This window comes from Diospyros lotus, chromosome 6, assembly GCF_014633365.1.
Source record: "Diospyros lotus cultivar Yz01 chromosome 6, ASM1463336v1, whole genome shotgun sequence".
Taxonomy (NCBI): Eukaryota; Viridiplantae; Streptophyta; class Magnoliopsida; order Ericales; family Ebenaceae; genus Diospyros; species Diospyros lotus.
The window spans coordinates 1,938,847-1,959,077 of record NC_068343.1 but is presented as its reverse complement, the minus strand read 5'-3'; the positions used below and the strand labels follow the sequence as shown (position 1 = coordinate 1,959,077).

The 20,231-nt window shown below is 34.5% G+C and overlaps 3 protein-coding genes across 4 annotated transcripts; 2 read left to right on the top strand and 1 right to left on the bottom strand.

The window, feature by feature from the left end:
* Positions 1–1,362: 1,362 nt before the first annotated feature.
* LOC127803036 (cysteine-rich receptor-like protein kinase 46) lies at positions 1,363–4,469 on the top strand. Its single transcript, XM_052339040.1, has 7 exons — positions 1,363–1,780; positions 2,000–2,318; positions 2,424–2,558; positions 2,658–2,782; positions 2,884–3,091; positions 3,194–3,428; positions 3,564–4,469. Exons 1-7 carry the CDS (start codon positions 1,424–1,426, stop codon positions 3,748–3,750), a joined length of 1,566 nt encoding a protein of 521 aa, XP_052195000.1. The 5' UTR covers positions 1,363–1,423; the 3' UTR covers positions 3,751–4,469.
* A 132-nt stretch (positions 4,470–4,601) lies between these two features.
* On the bottom strand, positions 4,602–7,250 carry LOC127803037 (60S ribosomal protein L22-2-like). Its single transcript, XM_052339041.1, has 2 exons — positions 6,964–7,250; positions 4,602–4,951 (listed from the first exon to the last, which is right to left on the bottom strand). The coding sequence occupies exons 1-2, from the start codon at positions 7,203–7,205 to the stop codon at positions 4,807–4,809; spliced, it is 387 nt and encodes a 128-aa protein (XP_052195001.1). The 5' UTR covers positions 7,206–7,250; the 3' UTR covers positions 4,602–4,806.
* Positions 7,251–16,384: 9,134 nt separating this feature from the next.
* On the top strand, positions 16,385–19,735 carry LOC127804861 (cysteine-rich receptor-like protein kinase 42). 2 transcript variants are annotated; one of them, XM_052341917.1, is made up of 7 exons: positions 16,388–17,138; positions 17,218–17,600; positions 17,747–17,860; positions 17,973–18,323; positions 18,434–18,668; positions 18,871–19,015; positions 19,133–19,735. In XM_052341917.1, the coding sequence occupies exons 1-7, from the start codon at positions 16,426–16,428 to the stop codon at positions 19,517–19,519; spliced, it is 2,328 nt and encodes a 775-aa protein (XP_052197877.1). In that variant the 5' UTR covers positions 16,388–16,425; the 3' UTR covers positions 19,520–19,735. The 2 variants fall into 2 exon arrangements, with proteins under 2 accessions (XP_052197878.1, XP_052197877.1); XM_052341918.1 differs by lacking the exons at positions 18,871–19,015; positions 19,133–19,735 and having other exon boundaries at positions 16,385–17,138; positions 18,434–18,672.
* The last annotated feature ends 496 nt before the right edge of the window (positions 19,736–20,231 follow it).

Sequence of the window (20,231 nt, the reverse complement as noted above, 5' to 3'; positions counted from 1 at the left end):
TTAATTATATTTTAAATTTAAATTTAATTTTTTTGGTAATCTATTTTTTTTTATTTTTTCAATAATATTCTTGAATTTTTATTTTTAAATTAATTTAATTTATTTATTTTGACATGAACAAAGATAGAAGTATATTTTATTATATTATTTTATTTTTTTACACAAAAATATAAGAATTAAATTGACTTAAAAAATTTAAGTTTAAAAGTATAATTAAAATAATAAAAAGTTAATATTTTTTATAAGAAAAAAATTAAAGTATAGAGATTAAATTAATTTAAAAATTAAGTTTAGAAGGGTAATTGAAATAATAAAAAATTTAAATAATTATGTTTAATACAAGTAAAAGAGAATATATATGTGGCCAAAATTAGATAGGTGTTTTTATTAGGGTTGGATCATGTAACTATTTTTTTCAGGATTTGTTGGGGTAAATCACACTAAAGGTCACAAAATTTTGGTGTTCTTTTTAATTTGATCACTAAATTTCAATTCCTTGTAAAGTGATAACAAAATTTTAAAATATTTTGTAATGTAATAAATAAAGTGATTTTTTGATGATTCTTAGTCGAAATTGTTGACGTGGCAATGATGTGGCGCTGACGTGGCGATGATGTGACCATTGCCACATCAGTAATTTTGATAAAAAATTATTAAAAAATTACTTTAGTGATCATATTACAAAATATTTTAAAGGTTTGTGATCACTTTGCAAAGAATTAAAATTTAGTGATCAAATTATAAAAGACACTAAAATTTTGTGACCTTTAGTGTGATTTACCCGGATTTGTTCATATAATAATATCGATAAAACTATTTTTTTCAATTAAAAAAAGAAATTTACAACAATTACAGATGGATTGTTAACAGTGGCTGTTAAATTGAAAGTCAAAGCATAACTGGAAGCAATAATAATAATACTAGTATATATATATATATATATTAATTAGTTGTGACTTGTCAATTTTTCCTTTAAACAACTCACTAAAACGGTCATTATTGGCACCCAAACGCATTGAACTAGCTGTCACTCGCTAACAATAACAATAACCCCCACAGAATTGTTCATACTGATCATATATCCTTAAAATCATAATAATACTAATTGAGGAGTAATAATGTGGATTAAACCATTCTCCTTCTCGAGCTCCAACCGATCAGAACCTCATCTGCCATCGATCTCTCGCAGAAGCAAGCACTGGCACCAATTAACAGGAAGAAAGACATGAACAACAATTAAGAAGAAGGGTCATCTCTTTCTTGCTTAATTCTTGTCTTGATTGACTCTTTTCTCTCTTAATTAATCACCTCCGTCTATATATATATATATATATATATCCATTTGGCGCGCATGGGCATGGCTACTGCCCTTCTCCCGATCGTCGTCCTCCTCCTCGTCGCAGCTTCATCGATCCATCCAACAATGGCGGCAGATCACGCGAAACAACTTGCAAGAAAATGCGGGGATGTTCGGGTGCAGGACGAGAGCAAATACATCAAGAGCTACGCGAGGATCTTGCAAACCATGCAAAAAGGCATGGATACTAAGGGGTTCGCGACGGGTGAAGATGGTCAGCACCCTAACAGGCTTTACGTTCTGTCCCAGTGCTGGGACGGTCTGTCTAAAGATAATTGCAGCGCATGTTTCTCGTATATTAGTTCCAAATTGTTCAGTTGCTTCCCCTCCACCAGCGGCCGCCTTTTCATCGACGGTTGCTTCATGAGATTCGACAATTACAGCTTCTTTCAAGAAAGCACTTCAGATTCCTTCAAGATAAGGGTAAATTGATTCTTGGCATCAGTAGATAACTTCTGTTACCTGATCGCTGTTCTTGAACCCTAGTTTTTGGAAACGTTTGTTTGAACCATAAATAGAACCTAGAATCAATCATTGTAAGATTATATAGCGCAGTAATTAACTGATAGTTAAACCTCGTAAGAGTTCTACATTTTTCGATCGCCTAACAAGTTCTTGTGCGAACGCTCTCAATGGCAACAGAACTGCAGCAGTGTCATCGGTCGATCCGAACAATACACTCGTTCAACGAACCAGTTGATAAATAATTTGGTAGAGATTGCGCCAAAGAACAAAGGGCATGCAGATGAAGAGGTGGCGTTAGATACTTCATCAGTCTATGGCATCGCTAGTTGCTGGAAGACTTTGAACAGGGAGCAATGCACTGAATGCCTGATGGAAGCCGGCGCCGCCGTCTCGAAATGCCTGCCGGCGGCGCACGGCCGTGCATTCTACACCGGCTGCTTTCTGCGTTACTCAAGTTCTCCCGTCTCCTACAAGTATCGCTCACTCCCAAAGCGAGGTTGGTTCCACCGATTTAATCACCCTCCAACTGTTCGATCAATTCACCAGCCATCCACACAAATTGTTCAAATATCTCGATGCTAAAACTACTAATCTGTGACAGATACGGTTGTTCTATACTTTGCTTATACTCTTGGAGGATTTGGGGTCTGCATATTCGCAGTTCTGATTGGAATATCTGCGGGTAAACGCTTATACAAGAGACAGCGAAATGCCAAGGACGAAACACATCATCAGGGTACGCATGGCTTCGCTCGTGTATGAATTGTTTTCCTATGATCTACTGCCAGCCCATTCCCAGGCAGTTGATATGGTTTTTGTGTTTGATCTTTTAAAGGCTTGGCGACGCAATCGCTGGCAATGATTAGCTTGAGATTCAAGTTCTCAACTCTACAGAAAGCAACCGATGATTTCAGTGAAGCTCGCAAGATCGGTCAAGGTGGATACGGTGAAGTGTTCAAGGTGAAAGGAAAAGCACTGGGTTTGCTGGTTGTGCGATTTCATGGCTTTAGGGTTACTACTATTCAAATGTATTTGACCTCAATGCTTTGTGATCGAGACAGGGATCATTGCCAGGCGGCAGAGAAATCGCCGTGAAGCGGCTGTTCGGAACCGGAAAATATCAAACTGAATTGGTTTGCAATGAAGTGGACATCATTTGTCAAGCCCAGCACAGGAACCTTGTTCGTTTGCTGGGTTGTTGTTTCACTACCGAGAGCCTCCTTGTCTATGAATTCCTCGCGAATGGAAGCCTTGATCACACCCTATTTGGTAAAGTTTTAGCTTTCTTGGATTGATGCTAAGTCACGTATTCATCGTTGCCTTGCTCTGAGACTGACTTGAATCGCTTTGTGTACGTTTAATGGAAGGAAGATCCGGAGAAGAAGAAAGAATTAGACTGGAAAAAGAGGCTCGGAATCATCAAAGGAATAGCCGAAGGTTTAGAGTTTCTTCACAAAGATGCTCAAGTTCAGATCGTTCATAGAGACATCAAAGCAAGCAACATCTTGTTGGACACAAAATATAGACCCAAAATCGCGGATTTTGGTCTGGCAACCTTTCAGTCAAAAGACCAAATCTTCAGCAACACACCCATAGCAGGCACATTGTAAGTTTTGAATTTCTCCATAGCCAATGTCAGTATGCAAAATTATCAACACAAACAATTCAAAATTAAACTTTTCTTCGAGTACACAAACTGTATACTGATGGGTTTTTGTGCTAATTCTTCTTTTAAATTCAGAGGTTACATGGCTCCTGAATACCTTTCCCATGGAAGGTTAACTGAAAAAGTAGATGTTTATAGCTATGGAGTTCTCGTCCTTGAAATAGTCAGCGGTGTCCAGAACAACAAATATGATTCTGAGAATACCCTCGGCACACTTGTTGCCACCTGTAAATCTCTCTCTCTCTCTCTAATAAACAAATGATCATTATTAATTTTGTGGGTTTTTTTTTAATGAATGGTTACAAGCTTAATCATACTCCTCGTTGTACAGACATGGAAGCTGTTCAAGGCAAACAGAGCAGAAGAAATTATAGACAAAAGCATGGAGATTGAAGATGTTGAAGAAGTTCTGAGAATAGTTCAGATTGGGCTATTGTGTACCCAAGAGTCGACGTTTATGAGGCCTTCCATGAGACAGATAGTTCAAATGCTTAAGCAAAAGGATTCGCATTTGCCTGCTCCATCGAAGCCGCCTTTCACAGATGAATCTCTAACAATATCAGATTTGTTGGGCTCTTCACACCACCATTATATTTCAGTTGATTTGTGTAAATCCTGTGATGTCCTTCATTCCGATCAAAGATGACATTCATGTTTATTTCATTACCTCGATCCTTGCCTCCTTTTTGGCTTAAATTTAAATCTTTTTTTTTTTTTCATTTTATTATGTCAAATTCTTCTAAATTACTTTTGAGGACACTTGAATCCACGTGAATACCAATGAACAGCCCCATATTGAAAAACAATCTATAATATCGTAGATGAGAAACATAATTACATTTGAAAACTAGAAAACAGTTACCTCAGTAAGCATGACAAAATATACAATGACTTTTGGAGAACTTGTTACTACTCTTAAGAGCATTGGCAATGGATTGAACGACATCAGAAAGTGTCAAAAGTGAATTATTAACCCATCTCTAAGGCATTCTGGTAGTGAACATAAATCACTAATGAATGAAAAGCTCCTAATTGCAATATTTTATCCAACCAAGTTATAACACAGTCACAATATTTACTTCTCAGACCATCGTCAAGCATTGCATCATGAAATTCAATGTAAAACCCATATAAATACTCAGACTAATTCAACTCCACATCACAAAGAAATTGAAGACAAATTCTGGAATACCCAAGTCAAGTGCTCTCACTCAGAGACAATGTTTATAAACAAAATTGTGTAAAGAGAAAACTAAAGACGAAAGAAGTGGGTAATATTGACACAAGAATGCTCTAAAAAAGGCAGACTGATTTATCATCAATCTTCATCCTCGCCCTCGTTCTCAGCAATGTTGAAGTACCTAAGTTCATAGACGTTTCGATCATTGTTTGAAGCTATGACCCGGAGCCAATCTCGTACATTATGTTTCTTCAGGTATTTTTTAGTCAAGTACTTCAGATACCTGAATATAAGCTATTATCAGAATATTCCAGACTCAAGTACTCGCACCAACAACTATTCATCTTTCTTTTCGAATAGTTGTGGGGATAAACAGCTTGTATATAACTTATTAGTCAAAAAAACCTTGAGAACAAGGTGTCACTTGCCTGAACAAAATCGGCAAACCAATCTATACATCCAGGGTTGGTTGCACCAAATAACAATAACCAATCAATAACAATAATGACTGAAGAAACTTGTATAAAATGCCAAAATTAGCTTTTCCCTTTGCATTTGATAAGTGATTGTTTGGTCATTATTTTTCCATTCCCTTGGGAAAAGAAGCATCATAGAAATGAACACAAGTCAAATATTGAGAGTGATGCACAACCATGAACCTGATTGGCACTCACCAATAGGATAGGGCAGAGATATGGGAAAGACACACTGATAAATTGAGATCAATTCACAAAAGCTTGAAAGAAAAATAAGAAAAGGACTTATCTCTTCATCTTTTACATAAAAAGACATAATAACTGGAGAATCATTTTCATGTATTTTATAAGTCAAAAAAATGAATAAAAACCCATAACATGATGTGTTTACGCTGATACATTCTCATACAAATTAAAAAATGTCACAAAAAGATAACTTCAATTGTCCTTGAACATAACATCTCATTTCCCTTTTTTTCTGTCTTTGGCAGGGGCTATGGGGCTTAAAAAGAGATTTTGCTATTAATGAACTGATCACAAGGAGACAACTAAAATATATCTAGCCTAGCATTTCAAAGCAAGCATTATCCCCACATTGGGCACCATAACAGATGAACGGGTTAAAGTTGTCCACATCCAAAACATCTTTACAAGTTAGATGGTCAAGTCAGCATCTTGCAGTAAGGTTCACGAATTCACACAACAATACACAACCAAGCTTTCACTACTAAATCGCTCTTGCAAGCCAGCACAAGTGCATGCAAAATGTTGCCTTTGAAATGCACAATTATTTGAACCACAATACATTCAACCGTAGATGGGCAGTGTTCCTTTTCAATTCTTCATGTCAAGTCAGCATCTTGCAGTAAGGTTCATGAATTCACACAACAATACACAACCAAGCTTTCACTACTAAACCGCTCTTGCAAGCCAGCACAAGTGTATGCAAAATGTTGCCTTTGAAATGCACAATTATTTGAACCACAATACATTCAACCGTAGATGGGCAGTGTTCCTTTTCAATTCTTCATTTCAACTTGTGCATTACCTCTTCCAAGCCCCTTCTCTATAATGTGAAATTTAATGCAGTAGTAAAATAGAAAAGGCAGTTATTAAAAAATAGTGGCGTAAAGATTTTCTTTTTTGAGTATGCATTTCAGCATTACGTTAGCCCTCAACTTTATGAAAAATAAACAGTCAGTGATTGGAATGAGCAAGGATAATTCTTATTTAAGAAAGTGACCAAGCAGGAAACTTCATTTGTTCAACCGGTCGCTTGAACAAAATTATTTTTTGATGGGGAACCTATAGCAAAGATGTTTTTCTTTATACAACCCATTCACGTGTATGGGTAACAAAAATAACTTAGCTTGAAATTGAAGGATAAGGGGAATAAAACAAGGTAAGTAATATTTTCAAAAGAGAGGAAAGAAAAAAATGATTTGAGAGCAGAATAAATTGTTTCCTCTCCCAAGCTAGGAAGGATATAAAGTTACTTAAAATGTCTTTTTCCTTTCCCTTTTTACATCGGAAAACGCAGGTGCCGCTGATTAACAGCTTCGAACAAACACATCACAAAGAGGTCAAATGCGAGAGGCCCTAGTGTCGACAACTTGTTGTATAAATGAAGGCAGCGCAGTGTGATGCTTTGATAATTTTGAACAAGAACTAGAGAAACAAGGCCAATTATTGCACAATTTCACAACTTTATAAAACAAACCAACTCGTCAAACCCTAGACGCACGAATCCAACAAAGAACATATACGTACGTGATAACTGAGAAATGAGAATATGAGAAGAGAGAAGATGGATAACTACCGCTTGGAGAAATTAGAGTCGGAGGTGACGGTGATTTTGCTCTTGTCACGAGTAACCGTGACGGAATTGCCGAGAGCGCCGGCTTTGCCGCCGACCTTGATCCGCTCCTGAAGGAACTTCTCGAGAGAGGCAATGTCCATGATCTTGTCCTCCACTGGCTTCGAGCAGTCGAAGGTGAAGGTCGCCCCCTTCTTCTTCCCCTTGGCGCCGGCGCCCGCTGCCGCGCTCCCGCCTCGACTCATCTTTCAATGGGAAGCTTGTTTGAGCTGGCCTGGAGAGACTATGGTTAAAACTATACATAGCATGCATGGCATTCGTATTTAGTTTTGTTGGGCTCTCTAACTTGGGCCTGTACCCTAGCGGGATGGTGGGCTAAGCCTGCAACTAATAGAAAGTCATTTATATACTGCATCACTTTTATCTTTTAATTTTCTAATTATGAAATAGTGAAATTAGATAAATTTTGGATAGCCATTATCATCCATATTTAAGATGGAAATAAATAAATTAAAAAAAAAAATCACATATATAAATAACACCCTAAATTGAGATAAAAAAAAAAAATCACTAAATTGAGATTAAATTTAATAAAACTTAATTTGACTCCAGTCTGTCTATTGCAACCCTACTTAGTGGGGTTCTAAGGAGATTTTAATTCTTAAATTTAAACGTAATACTCAAAATGATTGCACATTATAAAATCGATAGCACCCTACCCTACCCTACCATGCACTTATTTTTTTTACCTGAGTCCTTTCAACATCTAGTCTTTGGCCCTTTTTTGGTTAAAAAAAACATTAAAAAAAATCTCCTTTTAACTTGTCGTGTCTGCAAATTCATGGCCCAAGTTGGCCTAAATTTAAAATTCATTTTATTATTCATATAATAATCTCAAACTTTATGAAATTTGAGGTTAGAAGTTTCGGTGTCTTTGAATGTTAAATTATTTGTTTATTTGACTAAGTTATAACCTAATTACCAACTATCTATCCATCCTTTTAGACTAGCTAGGTGTCGAATAAACGATAAACTTTAGATTAGATCAACTAACCTAGCTAGTCTAGTCTTATATATATATACCCAATCTACCTACTGACTTTAATAATAATACATGTACATATATATATATATATGTTAAATTAACGTTCTGCTGTTTAATAGGTAAAATATTAAGATTTTATATTTTAATTATTAAAAAATATTATTTTTAACTCTTTATCTTAATCATAAGAGTACATGGAATTGTCATATACAAAAAATATATATATAAATATTACGTCATAAAAAAATTATATTCATAAATATATATATATATATATATACAGACGCACGCATTAGAAATATGTGCATGTGTATATAAAATAATTTCAAGCGAATCTTATATTCATTATTGGGTTGGGATTCAGAAAAGGCAACCTTCGAGAAGAAGCCATCCCCAGACTTTGAAAACCAACCACCCTTTATTTAGCTTGCAAAAGTTGACAAATAAGAAGAAACTTTGAAATCCATTTGAACTATACTTGAAAATGAAATATATTGATTTTTTTTTGACAAGTTAGAGGTTTTAGAGGAACGAAAATTAATCACAGATAATATATATATATTAAGATATACATTATTCATAAATTTTTTAATTTTAATGAATTTGAAAATATTAATATAAATATTATTTATAATAATTTTAATTCTAGTAAATTTTGAAATATTATAATAAATATTATCTAGAAAAACCTAATACTAAAGGATTTAGGAAAGCTCCGTGTCTATCTATAAGTAAATAACCTTTCATTTTAAAAAAATGTATGTCTCTTATACTGGTTTCAATACAACATTCAAGTTTTCAGTATTTAATTTAAGCATTAAAGTATTTATGCGGAGATTTTACTGATCGTTCTCTTTTTTGTAGAGTCGATGAAGACGTTTTCAGTCAATATATCTATTATTGTGTTCTACCGACAATAGTACCATTTTATGATAAATTAACAATAAGTTCAAATCTTGTTTCTTATACTTTAAAATTAGAATAGTTTGAAATTAAGAGGTAAGTGAGCCATTTTAGTCTCTCAACACCCTAATTAAGTTGGTCTTCTATTTTAATTGTCGTACAATTATTATATTTCATTAATTTATAGATGTCGAAATATAACATACTAATACTATTTTTAAATTTGAAGATTGCTTGCGAGTTAGATATTTAAAATATTTTTTTTAAAAAAAAAAACTATGTTAAAACCATCCGGGAGACAATTTTCATAATTTTGTTAATCTTTTTCTATGTATAAACATTGGTTTATAGTAATATTTTTTATAAAACTTTTATATACCATCCGAATTTGCACATAGAATTTTCTTTTTTAAATATAAAGCATCTAAATGGAATTCAGATAAATCACCTCATTCACATAAATAAGGCAAAGCTCTACCATGTGGTCAGCAAAGTCCTCCAACATCTACGAAGGACAAGCAACGGGTACATCATATTAAAAGTCACAAAATTTTGGTGTCTTTTATAATTTAATTGTTAAATTTTAATTTTTTACAAAATAATTACAAAATCTTAAAATATTTTGTAATATGGTTACTAAAGTGATTTTTCGACAATTTCTCGTCAAAATTGCTGATGTGGCAATGGCCACATCATTGCCACGTCAGTGCTACATCATCGCACCAGCAATTTCGATTAGGAATCATTAAAAAATCACTTTAGTGACCACATTATAAAATATTTTAAAATTTTATTATTATTTTATAAAGAATTAAAATTTAATGATCAAATAAAAAAGAATGTTAAAATTTTGTAACATTTGATGTGATTTACCCGACAAACAATCTTTCTACAAACCCCATCATATGATATGATGCGCAAATCACTGCATTAATTACACACGGAGTGATGAGCCCAACATGGTACATAAGGGGATCTCTGACTATTATAAAGTATGATATTTATCCATCAACTAAATTTTCGGTATCTTTGCTCCTTCAACGATTTTTTGGTGACCATAAATACTTTTCACATTCTTATAATGTTTGTGTAATTCACGGAAACTAATACCATGGACTTAAGGTGACGAAAAGATGATTGAAGAATAAAATATATTAAAATTTTAGTGGAAAGACTAAATGTCACGTTTTTTTAGTAGTCTAGTGACTGCGACTCCTTGTGTATTAAACCAAATTAATTTTTTTGTCCTTAATTATCTCAGTCTTCTAAATGCTTTCTTTGATGATTTTTCACTGCAATATTTTTCCTTATGATCAATGATTAATATAATTATTATACGAAAATTATCTTATAAAGTTAAGTTAAAATGTGATGTTACTTCTCTAAGATGAAAAGTTATAACCTCATTTTTATTTATTTATTTATTTTGCTAAATAAGACCTCATTTTTTTTGAAAAACTTAGGATGTGATTGATTGAAATTATTTTTCATAAAAAATATCACATCAATAAAAAATTTTCTATGCTCGGATGTTTGATTGCTTAACATTTTATGTGGAATTTTTTTATGGTATAACATATTGAAGTATGTTTTTGTCCATTTTTCGTAGAAAATTGCAACTAAAGGGGAGGTGGAAATTATTTTTCATGGAATTGACAAGTATTTTCCATGGAAATTTTCTCATGACCCATTTTCCATGAAAAATTTTCATGGAAAATATTTTTCAATTCATGAAAACAATTCTCATCTCCTCCTTAGTTGCAATTTTTTATAAAAAAATGGGTTAAAAATATACTTTAATATGTTGTATCATGAAATTTTACACATTTACAATAAAAAATATGTAATTAATTTTACACATTTTTTATGAAAAACAATCAAACACTCTTAATTTTTTCATGAAAAAATATATATGGTATAAGCATTTAAAGTTTCTTTCATAGAATTCATTTTCTAAGAAGGTGTGGTGGTTTTTGTTTTCTAAGCAATATTACCTAGAATTAAATTCTAGATAATGTAATCAAATACACCTTTATAGGTGTGTTGATTGTATTTAGTTGGAAAAGGAAAACATTTTCATCTTCTATCGAAAATAAAAACCACCACCCCATTGGAATCAATTTTCTATAGAAATTATGTCAAAATATGTTTTAAATGGTTATACCATAGAATTGAATTCCATGAAAAATGTTGTGTGTCAAACAACATGAAATTAAATTTCTTGGATATGATATTTTTTATAGAAATTCCATGCTATCAAACACATTGAAATTTTGAAATAAACAATTATTTTTTACTTAAATAAAGAGAAGGCTTCTTGTAATGGTAAAATTGGTAATAATGATGCACGCAAATCTAAGTTAAGAATTCTAAAATAAAAGGATGGATGGTAGAATCAATAAGAGCTATGGTGTCCTAAGTCGAGCGATCGGATCAATAATATGTTGGTGTTAATTTGGTGAGTTATGAATTCGATCATCACATGTGTAAGGGCCAAAGGTTCAACTTGTGATTTATCTCCTCTAATATAATTGAGGGCATGAATATCGAAAACCGCACAAGAATGATCATTCCAAGAAGCGCCATGGCCATCGACTATTAAGAAATTTAGGTTCAGTCCATTAACTAAAATCTTAATATATTTCTTTCTTTAACTATGTTTTTTGATCACCTTAAGTTCTCTCCGCATGCTTGTAACAGCTATGTAATTTAGGTTTTACTGGAGGCTAATGTCAATAGTTTAAGATGATAAAAAAAAAATAGTTAAGGGAGCAAATATATTAAAATTTTAGTTGACGCGTTAAAAATTATTTTTTTTAATAATCCAAAAACTCTACTACGTATTAAGTTCTAAAAATTTAACTAAAAATCTTTTAGGGTAGCAAAGATAATTCACCGTATATGTTTAGGAACTTGAATTACTACAAGGTCGTAAGATCGAATATGTCGATTTTTGATAATCTGCATCTATTCAAAAGATTAGGCGTCGATTTTGACCTAACTCACTTGTTCGTCCACTTAAATCGAAGTGTATTAAGTTGTGAGTTTTAAAAAGTATAAAATCTATAAACCGAGTCAAACACTATGGATGAACTCTTGAATTTCCCACACTAAGAAAATAAATTCAACCTAAAGAAGTGCTTCTCAAAGTCCATCAATAAGACTCAATCATGCAGTAAACAACCCTAAAAACATGCCCAGGCACCTATTTGTACACAGAATTGATTGCCCGTTTTATTTGTTTAAGTCATCGTCAATTGAGAGAAGGGCGAATGAAGGGCAATTGGACCTATCATTCCTCTGTACAGCCGATAAGTTTGAACTTTTGAAAGTTGAAAATAAGAAGCCATGATCTCTCTCTCTCTCTCTCTCTCTCTCTGTGTGTATCATGGCCGAAAGTGCTTTTTCTCCACTGTAACCCATCCTTCTCATCCATCCATAAAACTCTTTAAAAAAGAGTCAATTAATGTTACAAGTCAAATATGATTCAACCAAACAAGCCCTTCGAACCCCCCTCCCCCTGACCCGTCGGCGGATGACTAGAAAACGACATGAGATATATCACTTATTTTGACCTTCTGGATCCTTACTTTCCCTTCCAAACAAAACCCACAATTATTCGCAGCTGGGTATTTTATTTTAATTTAGTGGTGTGAGGTCCATTTCATATATCGTACGAACACACCTCCTAAGAATCGTTTCTTCATTTTAGAAACGTTTTTTATTTCTATTTCAGATATTATTTATGCATATTTTAATTTAATGATACGGGGTCCATTTCATATACTAGATTTAAATTACACTTTTGACCATTGACATAGTAGTTTAATAAGTGATATAGAAAAGATTCGAAATTTTTACCTTCCTAAAAAGTCTAATTAATGGCTCAACGTTAAAGATTCAAAATTTTTATCTCCTTAAAAAGTTTAGTTCATGGCTCGACATTAGTTTGTTGAAGAAACAAAGTTGTGATAAAAGTTTTGCAAAAAATATTGTCAGTGTTACGACTAACATTTGGGATAACTATTCATGTGCTACGCTCGATACTTGTGTCTTCGATTACGACAAGAGAAATAAATCGCACGTTGAGTCTTCGATCTTACGTAAGATGAGAATTAAATCGTAACCTACTAAATTAATACGAATATATTGCTCATTCAACTACTTTACTTGTATCCAACCGTTAAGTTTAACGAATAAAGTGTAGCAAAAGAATGTTAATTAAATTGATGGACAAGCTTAATATCATAGATGAACGCTTGTAATAAGAGAAGGTTAGTTAGGCCGGCCGACAAAGCTTAATATATCATGGATGAAGCATGGGTTGGCCGACTCTTTCTAATGGTTTAAAATTTATCTTAACAAATATGATATTTATTTAAAAATATTATTTCAATATGTATGACTACGATAGTGCCATCACAACAATTAATTACAAACCACTTTAGGGAGTATTTTTTAAATGTCACTAAGGGATCATATTACTTTGTATGAGTTATTATTATTTTTGTGATTGTTATTATTCTTTATAAGCATATTGGGCAAATTTTCGAACATCCCATTGTGTTTTAAAAAAGTGGGTCCAACTCTAAGGTAAGCTTAAGAGAAAGAAACCTAAAAAAAAAAGCACCGGAGATTTTCTTAATAGAGTAATTCCCAAGAGACTCTCTCAGGTATTCTCCACGATACTTTTCTAGGAGTTTTTTCTAGATTCATGGTATGACATAATAAAAATATATTAAATAACTTTTGAGATTTTTACTTAGAGATTCATAATAGACAATTCTAAAAGATTCAAATGCCCTTCTACCTATCAATTTCACTTTTATAAATAGAAAGTAGGTAATCTGTTTGATCGATGTATGATTAAAACTCTAATCGAGTTATATATTTTACTATTCTTGCGTATTTATTCAGTGAGACTAATTTAAGCATCGATAAATTTACGTAGGAAGACACCTTGTGCTCTTAATTATTCTTCTATCTTACGAGATCTCCCAAGACTAAAATTGTATGAATAATATTTTATAGTAATTATAAAATTATTATTGTTACTATAGTGGTTTCCTTTTTCCTTGAAACGCCTCCCTGGCAACAGTCCAAAGTTCAACAGAACAACCAGAGCAATAGACTTCAATACCGGCTGCAATGCAATTGATTTGATGGCACTAGAAAATGCTAAACCAGAGATTATTAACAATAATAATGTATTTAAATGCCTTCGTCGTCTTTTTGTGTATGAGATAAGATAAAGATGATACGAATATATATTTTGATGAGAAGATGAGTTATTTTTTAATTATAAGTGATATATCACATTAATGACATATGTTTTTTAAATTTATTTTGATATTAGATAAAATTATATCTAATTAAATTAATTATAATATAATTATTAAAATTAAAATGTTTAAATAAATTTACAAATTCACAAAAATATTTAATTTTTTTTTTGCTACTTATCCCAAAAAGTAAGGATAATAATAATAATTATTTTATTAGAAGTAATGTACGATATCATCAATTATGTATCGCATATTCATTGAAAGAGATATTAGACAGATAAAATAATAATTTATAATTTTTTTAATCTCTTCTAATAAAAAAATTATCACATAATTAATAACATCATAATCAATTATAACTGTTAATAATAATATTATTCCATCTTTTTCTAACAAAACTAATATTGTCGTGCGTTGGAGATGACAGAAGATGGCATTTAATTACACGTAAATAAATGGGGGTATTGGAAGAGAAGTCGTTATCAAGGAAGGAGCAATCAAAAGTCAAGATTTTTAAATAAAAAATTATATATTAAATTATCATATGAGAAGAAGAAGAAGTGGTGTTACAACACGCGAGCATCACTCTAATTTTTTTAGTGTTCAGTCACTATCACGCGGCCAAGTGCGTCATTTGGGCTACATTTTACATTTTTGTTTGAATAACGTTACCTATATATATATATATATATAAAAATCAAGCTTAATCTCTTGGTTAAATAATATGGATGATGTAATAGTGTTTGAATCCCGTCACTCGAATCGGGGAAGAAAATAGAAATTAAGTAAAAAAATAATGTTGTATGGTCTTAGCTTAATTGTCTGTCTATGACGCACGAAAGCTTTTTATAAGTGTTATTTTAGCGTTTTTAAAATATTTTTATTTTTAAAATATTAGAAAACATTTTTATGTCATTTTTATAATTTTAAAAATATTTATAGCCACCAAATCGTAATTTTAAGCAATATATTTTGTAAAAGTCTTATTAGTAGACATTTGATCAAAAAATTCGTAGAAATAATTGCTATTATAATTATAATTATTACTCTCTCACATCACACGCGGGTGGCACGTGATTGGGTCAATGGTGTGGAAATAGAAAAAGGAAGCGTGATAAAATTGAAATTGATCATTTTTGTGCAATTATATATAAATATATATATATAAAAAATAATAATTAATTAAGAAGATGTGTTAGTTGTGCCATTCAATAATATTATTGCCTTGATTGTGGGTGACATGAATTGGTTGAATTCAGGATTAAGCTTAACTCATTCTCTAATAAAATAATCTATGGGGGTGGGATAAATTAATCCCCCCCCCACATTGCCCATTGAAATTATTTGAGGCATAAGATTAATTTAATCACTAATTTGGGTTTCTGTTGTAAAAATCACCACCATTCTCTCATGTTCACGAGAGTAACATTTTAATTAAATTAAAATAATTAAATCGTATTAATTGAAATTGTTTGTTCAATTTTATTTATGTTTAATCGGTAAGTCAGATAAATTTAATTTTTAAATTTAACAAATTCAATTATTTCGATTCAGTTTGATCTCTTTATTAAAATAAACAAATCAATTAAAATGTCAAAAATAATTTTTTTTGCACTTTGTTGTTTCATTTTTTTTTATTTTATTTTTTTGAATAGTTCAATTCTGTGAATTTTTTTTAATTTGAAAACTTATTTGGTCGATTCTATTCGATTCAATTTTTAACACATATTTAGCTTATTTAATTCGAGTAATTTGATCAGTTGGGTGAATGTCATCTCTACTTTTATGATTGTTTGTTAAATTTTGTTGTGGTGTGAAAGGGGATAATTTGACCTTTTAATAATTGATATCAAATAATACCTATTTTAGTTTATACTCTTAAATTAAATTTTATTCTATTATTTGAGACTAAAAGTAAAATCTTTCATCTTAAGGCCCCGCAGCTCAGTCCCAGACTTCTATAAGAGAAGTAAATTACGGAATCCAATAGCAAAATAGGAACACGAGATTTGTAATTGATTATATAACAGTTAGAATCTAAAGCTCTTCACAACTAATAAAGTGAAGGTATATTTTTTTTTTATCCTATTATTATTATTATTTAATATACGTGTGTCTGAAGCCAACTGTAGAGGAAAGGCAAAAGGCTAAGTTCATGACAAAATAAAGAGAGATAATTTAGGAACAATTCACCAAGTGGGCAGTATAATAATGGAATCGAGAATATTTTGAATGGTATGCCTGAGGCTGAGGAAAGATGGACTTTGCATCTCCGTTCCGTTCCTCTACTGCAGAGGAATTGAATTAGGCGTTGGCCGATTCACTGTTTGGTTGTTGACCTACCCACCATCGGACGAGTTGGAAAGGAAAGGAAGAAAGAGAAGCAGTATTTGGTATTTACGGAGCAAAGAAATTGAAAACCCATTTGGATTTTGGATTGGGAACGCAGTAACCTCGAAGCTTGTTCATCTTCAGCTTCCGTCGTCTCTGCAAAAAAAACTTGTAAAAGGAAGAGAAAAGCCAGAAGAAGAAGAAGAAGATTTTGTGAGATTGTTCAACATCATGATATTGAATCGCAAGAAAAAGCATTTCCCTTTCGAGCTATGGCTGTTTCCGGTGATCTGCCGTTTAATCTCCGTCTGTCTAGCCGCCGATTCCCGAATCTACGAGGTCGGGCTCTTCTGCGGCACCAAGACGCCGCCGGCGAACACCAGCTACATCCCATATTTCACGCAGGAAATGCAGGTTCTGTCGCAGCTAGTGAGCGCCCACCATTGGGGCCACTACGCCGTCAACGCGACGGTGCCCATTTACGGCCTCGCCCAGTGCCGCGAAGACCTCTCCCTCGACGACTGCCTCTTCTGCTTCGCCGTCAGCCGGACCCGCCTCCCCCACTGCCTCCCTGCCGTCTCCGGCCGCTTATACCTCGATGGCTGCTTCCTCAGGTACTCAATTGCCTCTACATGGTTCAAGATATGTGTCATCTTATATGATAAAAAAATATTTCATCTGTTTTTTTGACAGGTACGATGACTACAACTTCTTCAACGAGAGCACGGACCCGGCTCGAGACAAGGTGAACTGCAGCAGCACGGTGGCTTCAGATGGCGGCGCCGCGGAGGCGAGGAAGGCAGGATTCAACAGCAGCGTCGGCGAGTTGCTAGAGAATGTGACGAAATCGGCGGTTTCGAAGGGGGGATTTGCGGTTGGGGAAGTGAAGGGAGTCTACGGATTGGCGCAGTGTTGGGAGACTCTGAGTAGCGACGGTTGCAGAGCTTGCCTGGAGAAGGCGGCCGACGAGGTACGAGGTTGTCTGCCCAGCAGCGAAGGCCGAGGATTGAATGCCGGCTGTTTTCTGAGATATTCTACTACCAAGTTCTACAACGATGGATCCCAAAATAGTTCCGGTAATTCACCTTCTGTTCTTGATATCTACAACTCTGCTCATATAATTCTTCTAAAATAAGACAAAATTCATTCTTTTGATTCTAGTATTATCTTTATGAATCTGTAAAACTGAAACATAATTCGATTGCTTGCTCTTCTTCTTCAGGGTCGTCAAAAACTGGAGCCATTATAGCCATTGCTTTGGGGACGGCAGCCTTCCTCATGTTCTCATTCTTTGCCGGCTACGCATGCTACGTGAGATTCAAAAGGTTGAAACAAGGTATATTACAATCATGATTACTTGAAGACCCACAATCTGAAATCCGAATCATCAGAAAAGCAAACTCTTCTTTAGAAATCTGATAAATTTTCCAACTCTTTTGGTTCTGCAGAACGCTACAATCTGGGTCAGGTTTCGGCGTCATTCAGCAGGTCTGGCTTGAAATTCAAGTACGAAACGCTAGAGAAGGCGACGGATTACTTCAACCCTTCGAAGAAACTAGGACAGGGCGGAGCAGGCTCTGTGTTCAAAGGGACGCTCCCAAGCGGGGAAACCGTCGCGGTGAAGAGACTGTTCTTCAGTACCAGACAATGGGTGGATGAGTTCTTCAACGAGGTGAACTTGATCAATGGGATTCAACACAAGAACCTAGTCAAGCTTCTGGGTTGCAGCATTGAAGGGCCCGAGAGCTTGTTGGTTTATGAATATGTTCCAAACAATAGCCTTGACCAGTCACTTTTCGGTACCAGAATTCTTCCCTCTTTGAATCCAATTTTTTGTGGAAATCTGGATGATGGGGTTCTTGACTGCATTGTGAGATGATCATGTCATGCGTTTGTTTGTTTGGTGCAGATAAGGAGAAGGCTCCGAGCCTGAGCTGGAAGCAGAGGTTTGATATAATAGTTGGGACAGCTGAGGGACTGGCTTTTCTTCATGGTGGATCTGAAATAAGAATAATTCACCGAGACATCAAGAGTGGCAACATTCTTCTCGACGAGAATTTTGCTCCGAAGATTGCAGATTTCGGGCTGGCTCGATGTTTTGGTCCTGATAAGTCTCATCTCAGCACTGGCATTGCCGGAACACTGTAAGAGAGTATTTGTGTGCTTTGACTAGGAGAGTTCTTGTGGTTGTCGAATAAAATAAGAGTAGCGAGTTCTCTTCCTTTTCAACACATACACATGCATAAAAGATTAATTAAGCACATTGATTGATTTAACCTGCGATTTGTCGGGCATTGACTAGGGAAAATGTTAATTTTGACGATGAACCTGTTTTGGCGTTTGCAGAGGTTATATGGCTCCTGAGTATCTTGTTCGAGGACAGCTTACAGAGAAAGCTGATGTTTACAGCTATGGAGTGCTGGTTCTTGAGATCGTCTCTGGTAGGAAAAACAATGCCTTCCTGGAAGACAATTCTTCACTCCTCCAAACAGTAAGTTAACAACTTAACTTCACTAAAATTATTATTGTGAATCTTACTCGGAATTCAGTGCAAATTATGGTCAAAACTGTGGTCTGACAATGTGGGTGTTCCTGAACTTAACTTCAGGTTTGGCAACTCTACAGGACGGAGAGGCTGGCAGAATGCGTCGACCCTCGCCTGAAAAATGATTTCCCGGCGAGAGATGCATCGTGTGTGCTTCAAATTGGACTTCTGTGCACACAAGCTTCAGCCACTCTCCGGCCATCAATGGCGGAGGTGGTTCGTATGCTGACCATCGGAGACTCCGAAATTCCGGCACCAAATCAACCTCCTTTTCTCAATGCCAGCGTACTCAACGCGGCCAGCTCTACCGGAAGTTATAGCTTAAACCGCCTAATAACAAGCGCATTGATGAAGATTGATGAACCCAGCACCTCCACGGAGTCGTCGAGCCTGCCCAGTTCAGATGATCGGTCAAGAAGTGTAGAACAAAGGCTAAAGCAGTCAATCTGAATCCAACCGCTGTGTTCAGTGCCTTCAAAGGCCATTAAAAGCCAACCCAGAGCTCTGGACATGAAGCTTTATAGGAAAAGGCTTCATGATCTAGTCAATACACGTCAGAACAAAGGCCGAATTTTTGTTGAAATTCTGTGAGATAGAGATGCCCATTATTCTTGTTGAATTTTTGTGTAAAAATTTTTGTAAAAATAAAATGAAAGCTTGCTACCAGAGTGGAAATGGTCCCCCCAATGGTCTAAGGGGTTTTACTCCTGGGCGGGTAGCCTGGATCCGATCCTACACATTGATTCAGTTCTGTTTTGTATTTAGGGTGTCCTTGCACTGGAGCTGCTGCTTTCGTGTTCAAATGCTGAACATTAAAATTTTCAACCTTCCAACCGCTTTTGATGGGTACCCAGTCGACGATTTAAAGTGATGGGGGCAAGAGGACCGATTTCTTTTCCCTTTCCCTTTCCCTTTCCCTTTCCCTTTCCCTTTTGATAGCTTATAGCTGTTGCCTGCTTGCTGACTAATGGGCAAAAAAGATTTAGCTTTGAGGTTGTTGATTAGTGAGCTGTGTGAGGGAACAACAATGGCAGCCACGTGGCAACTGCACGTGCATTGTTTCAGCTATCTGAATAATATTTAATTTAATAGAGGGAGGTGGCTGCTTAATCCCCATCAAGTTTAAAGCTGGCTGATGGATTAGATAGAAAGAAAGAAAGAA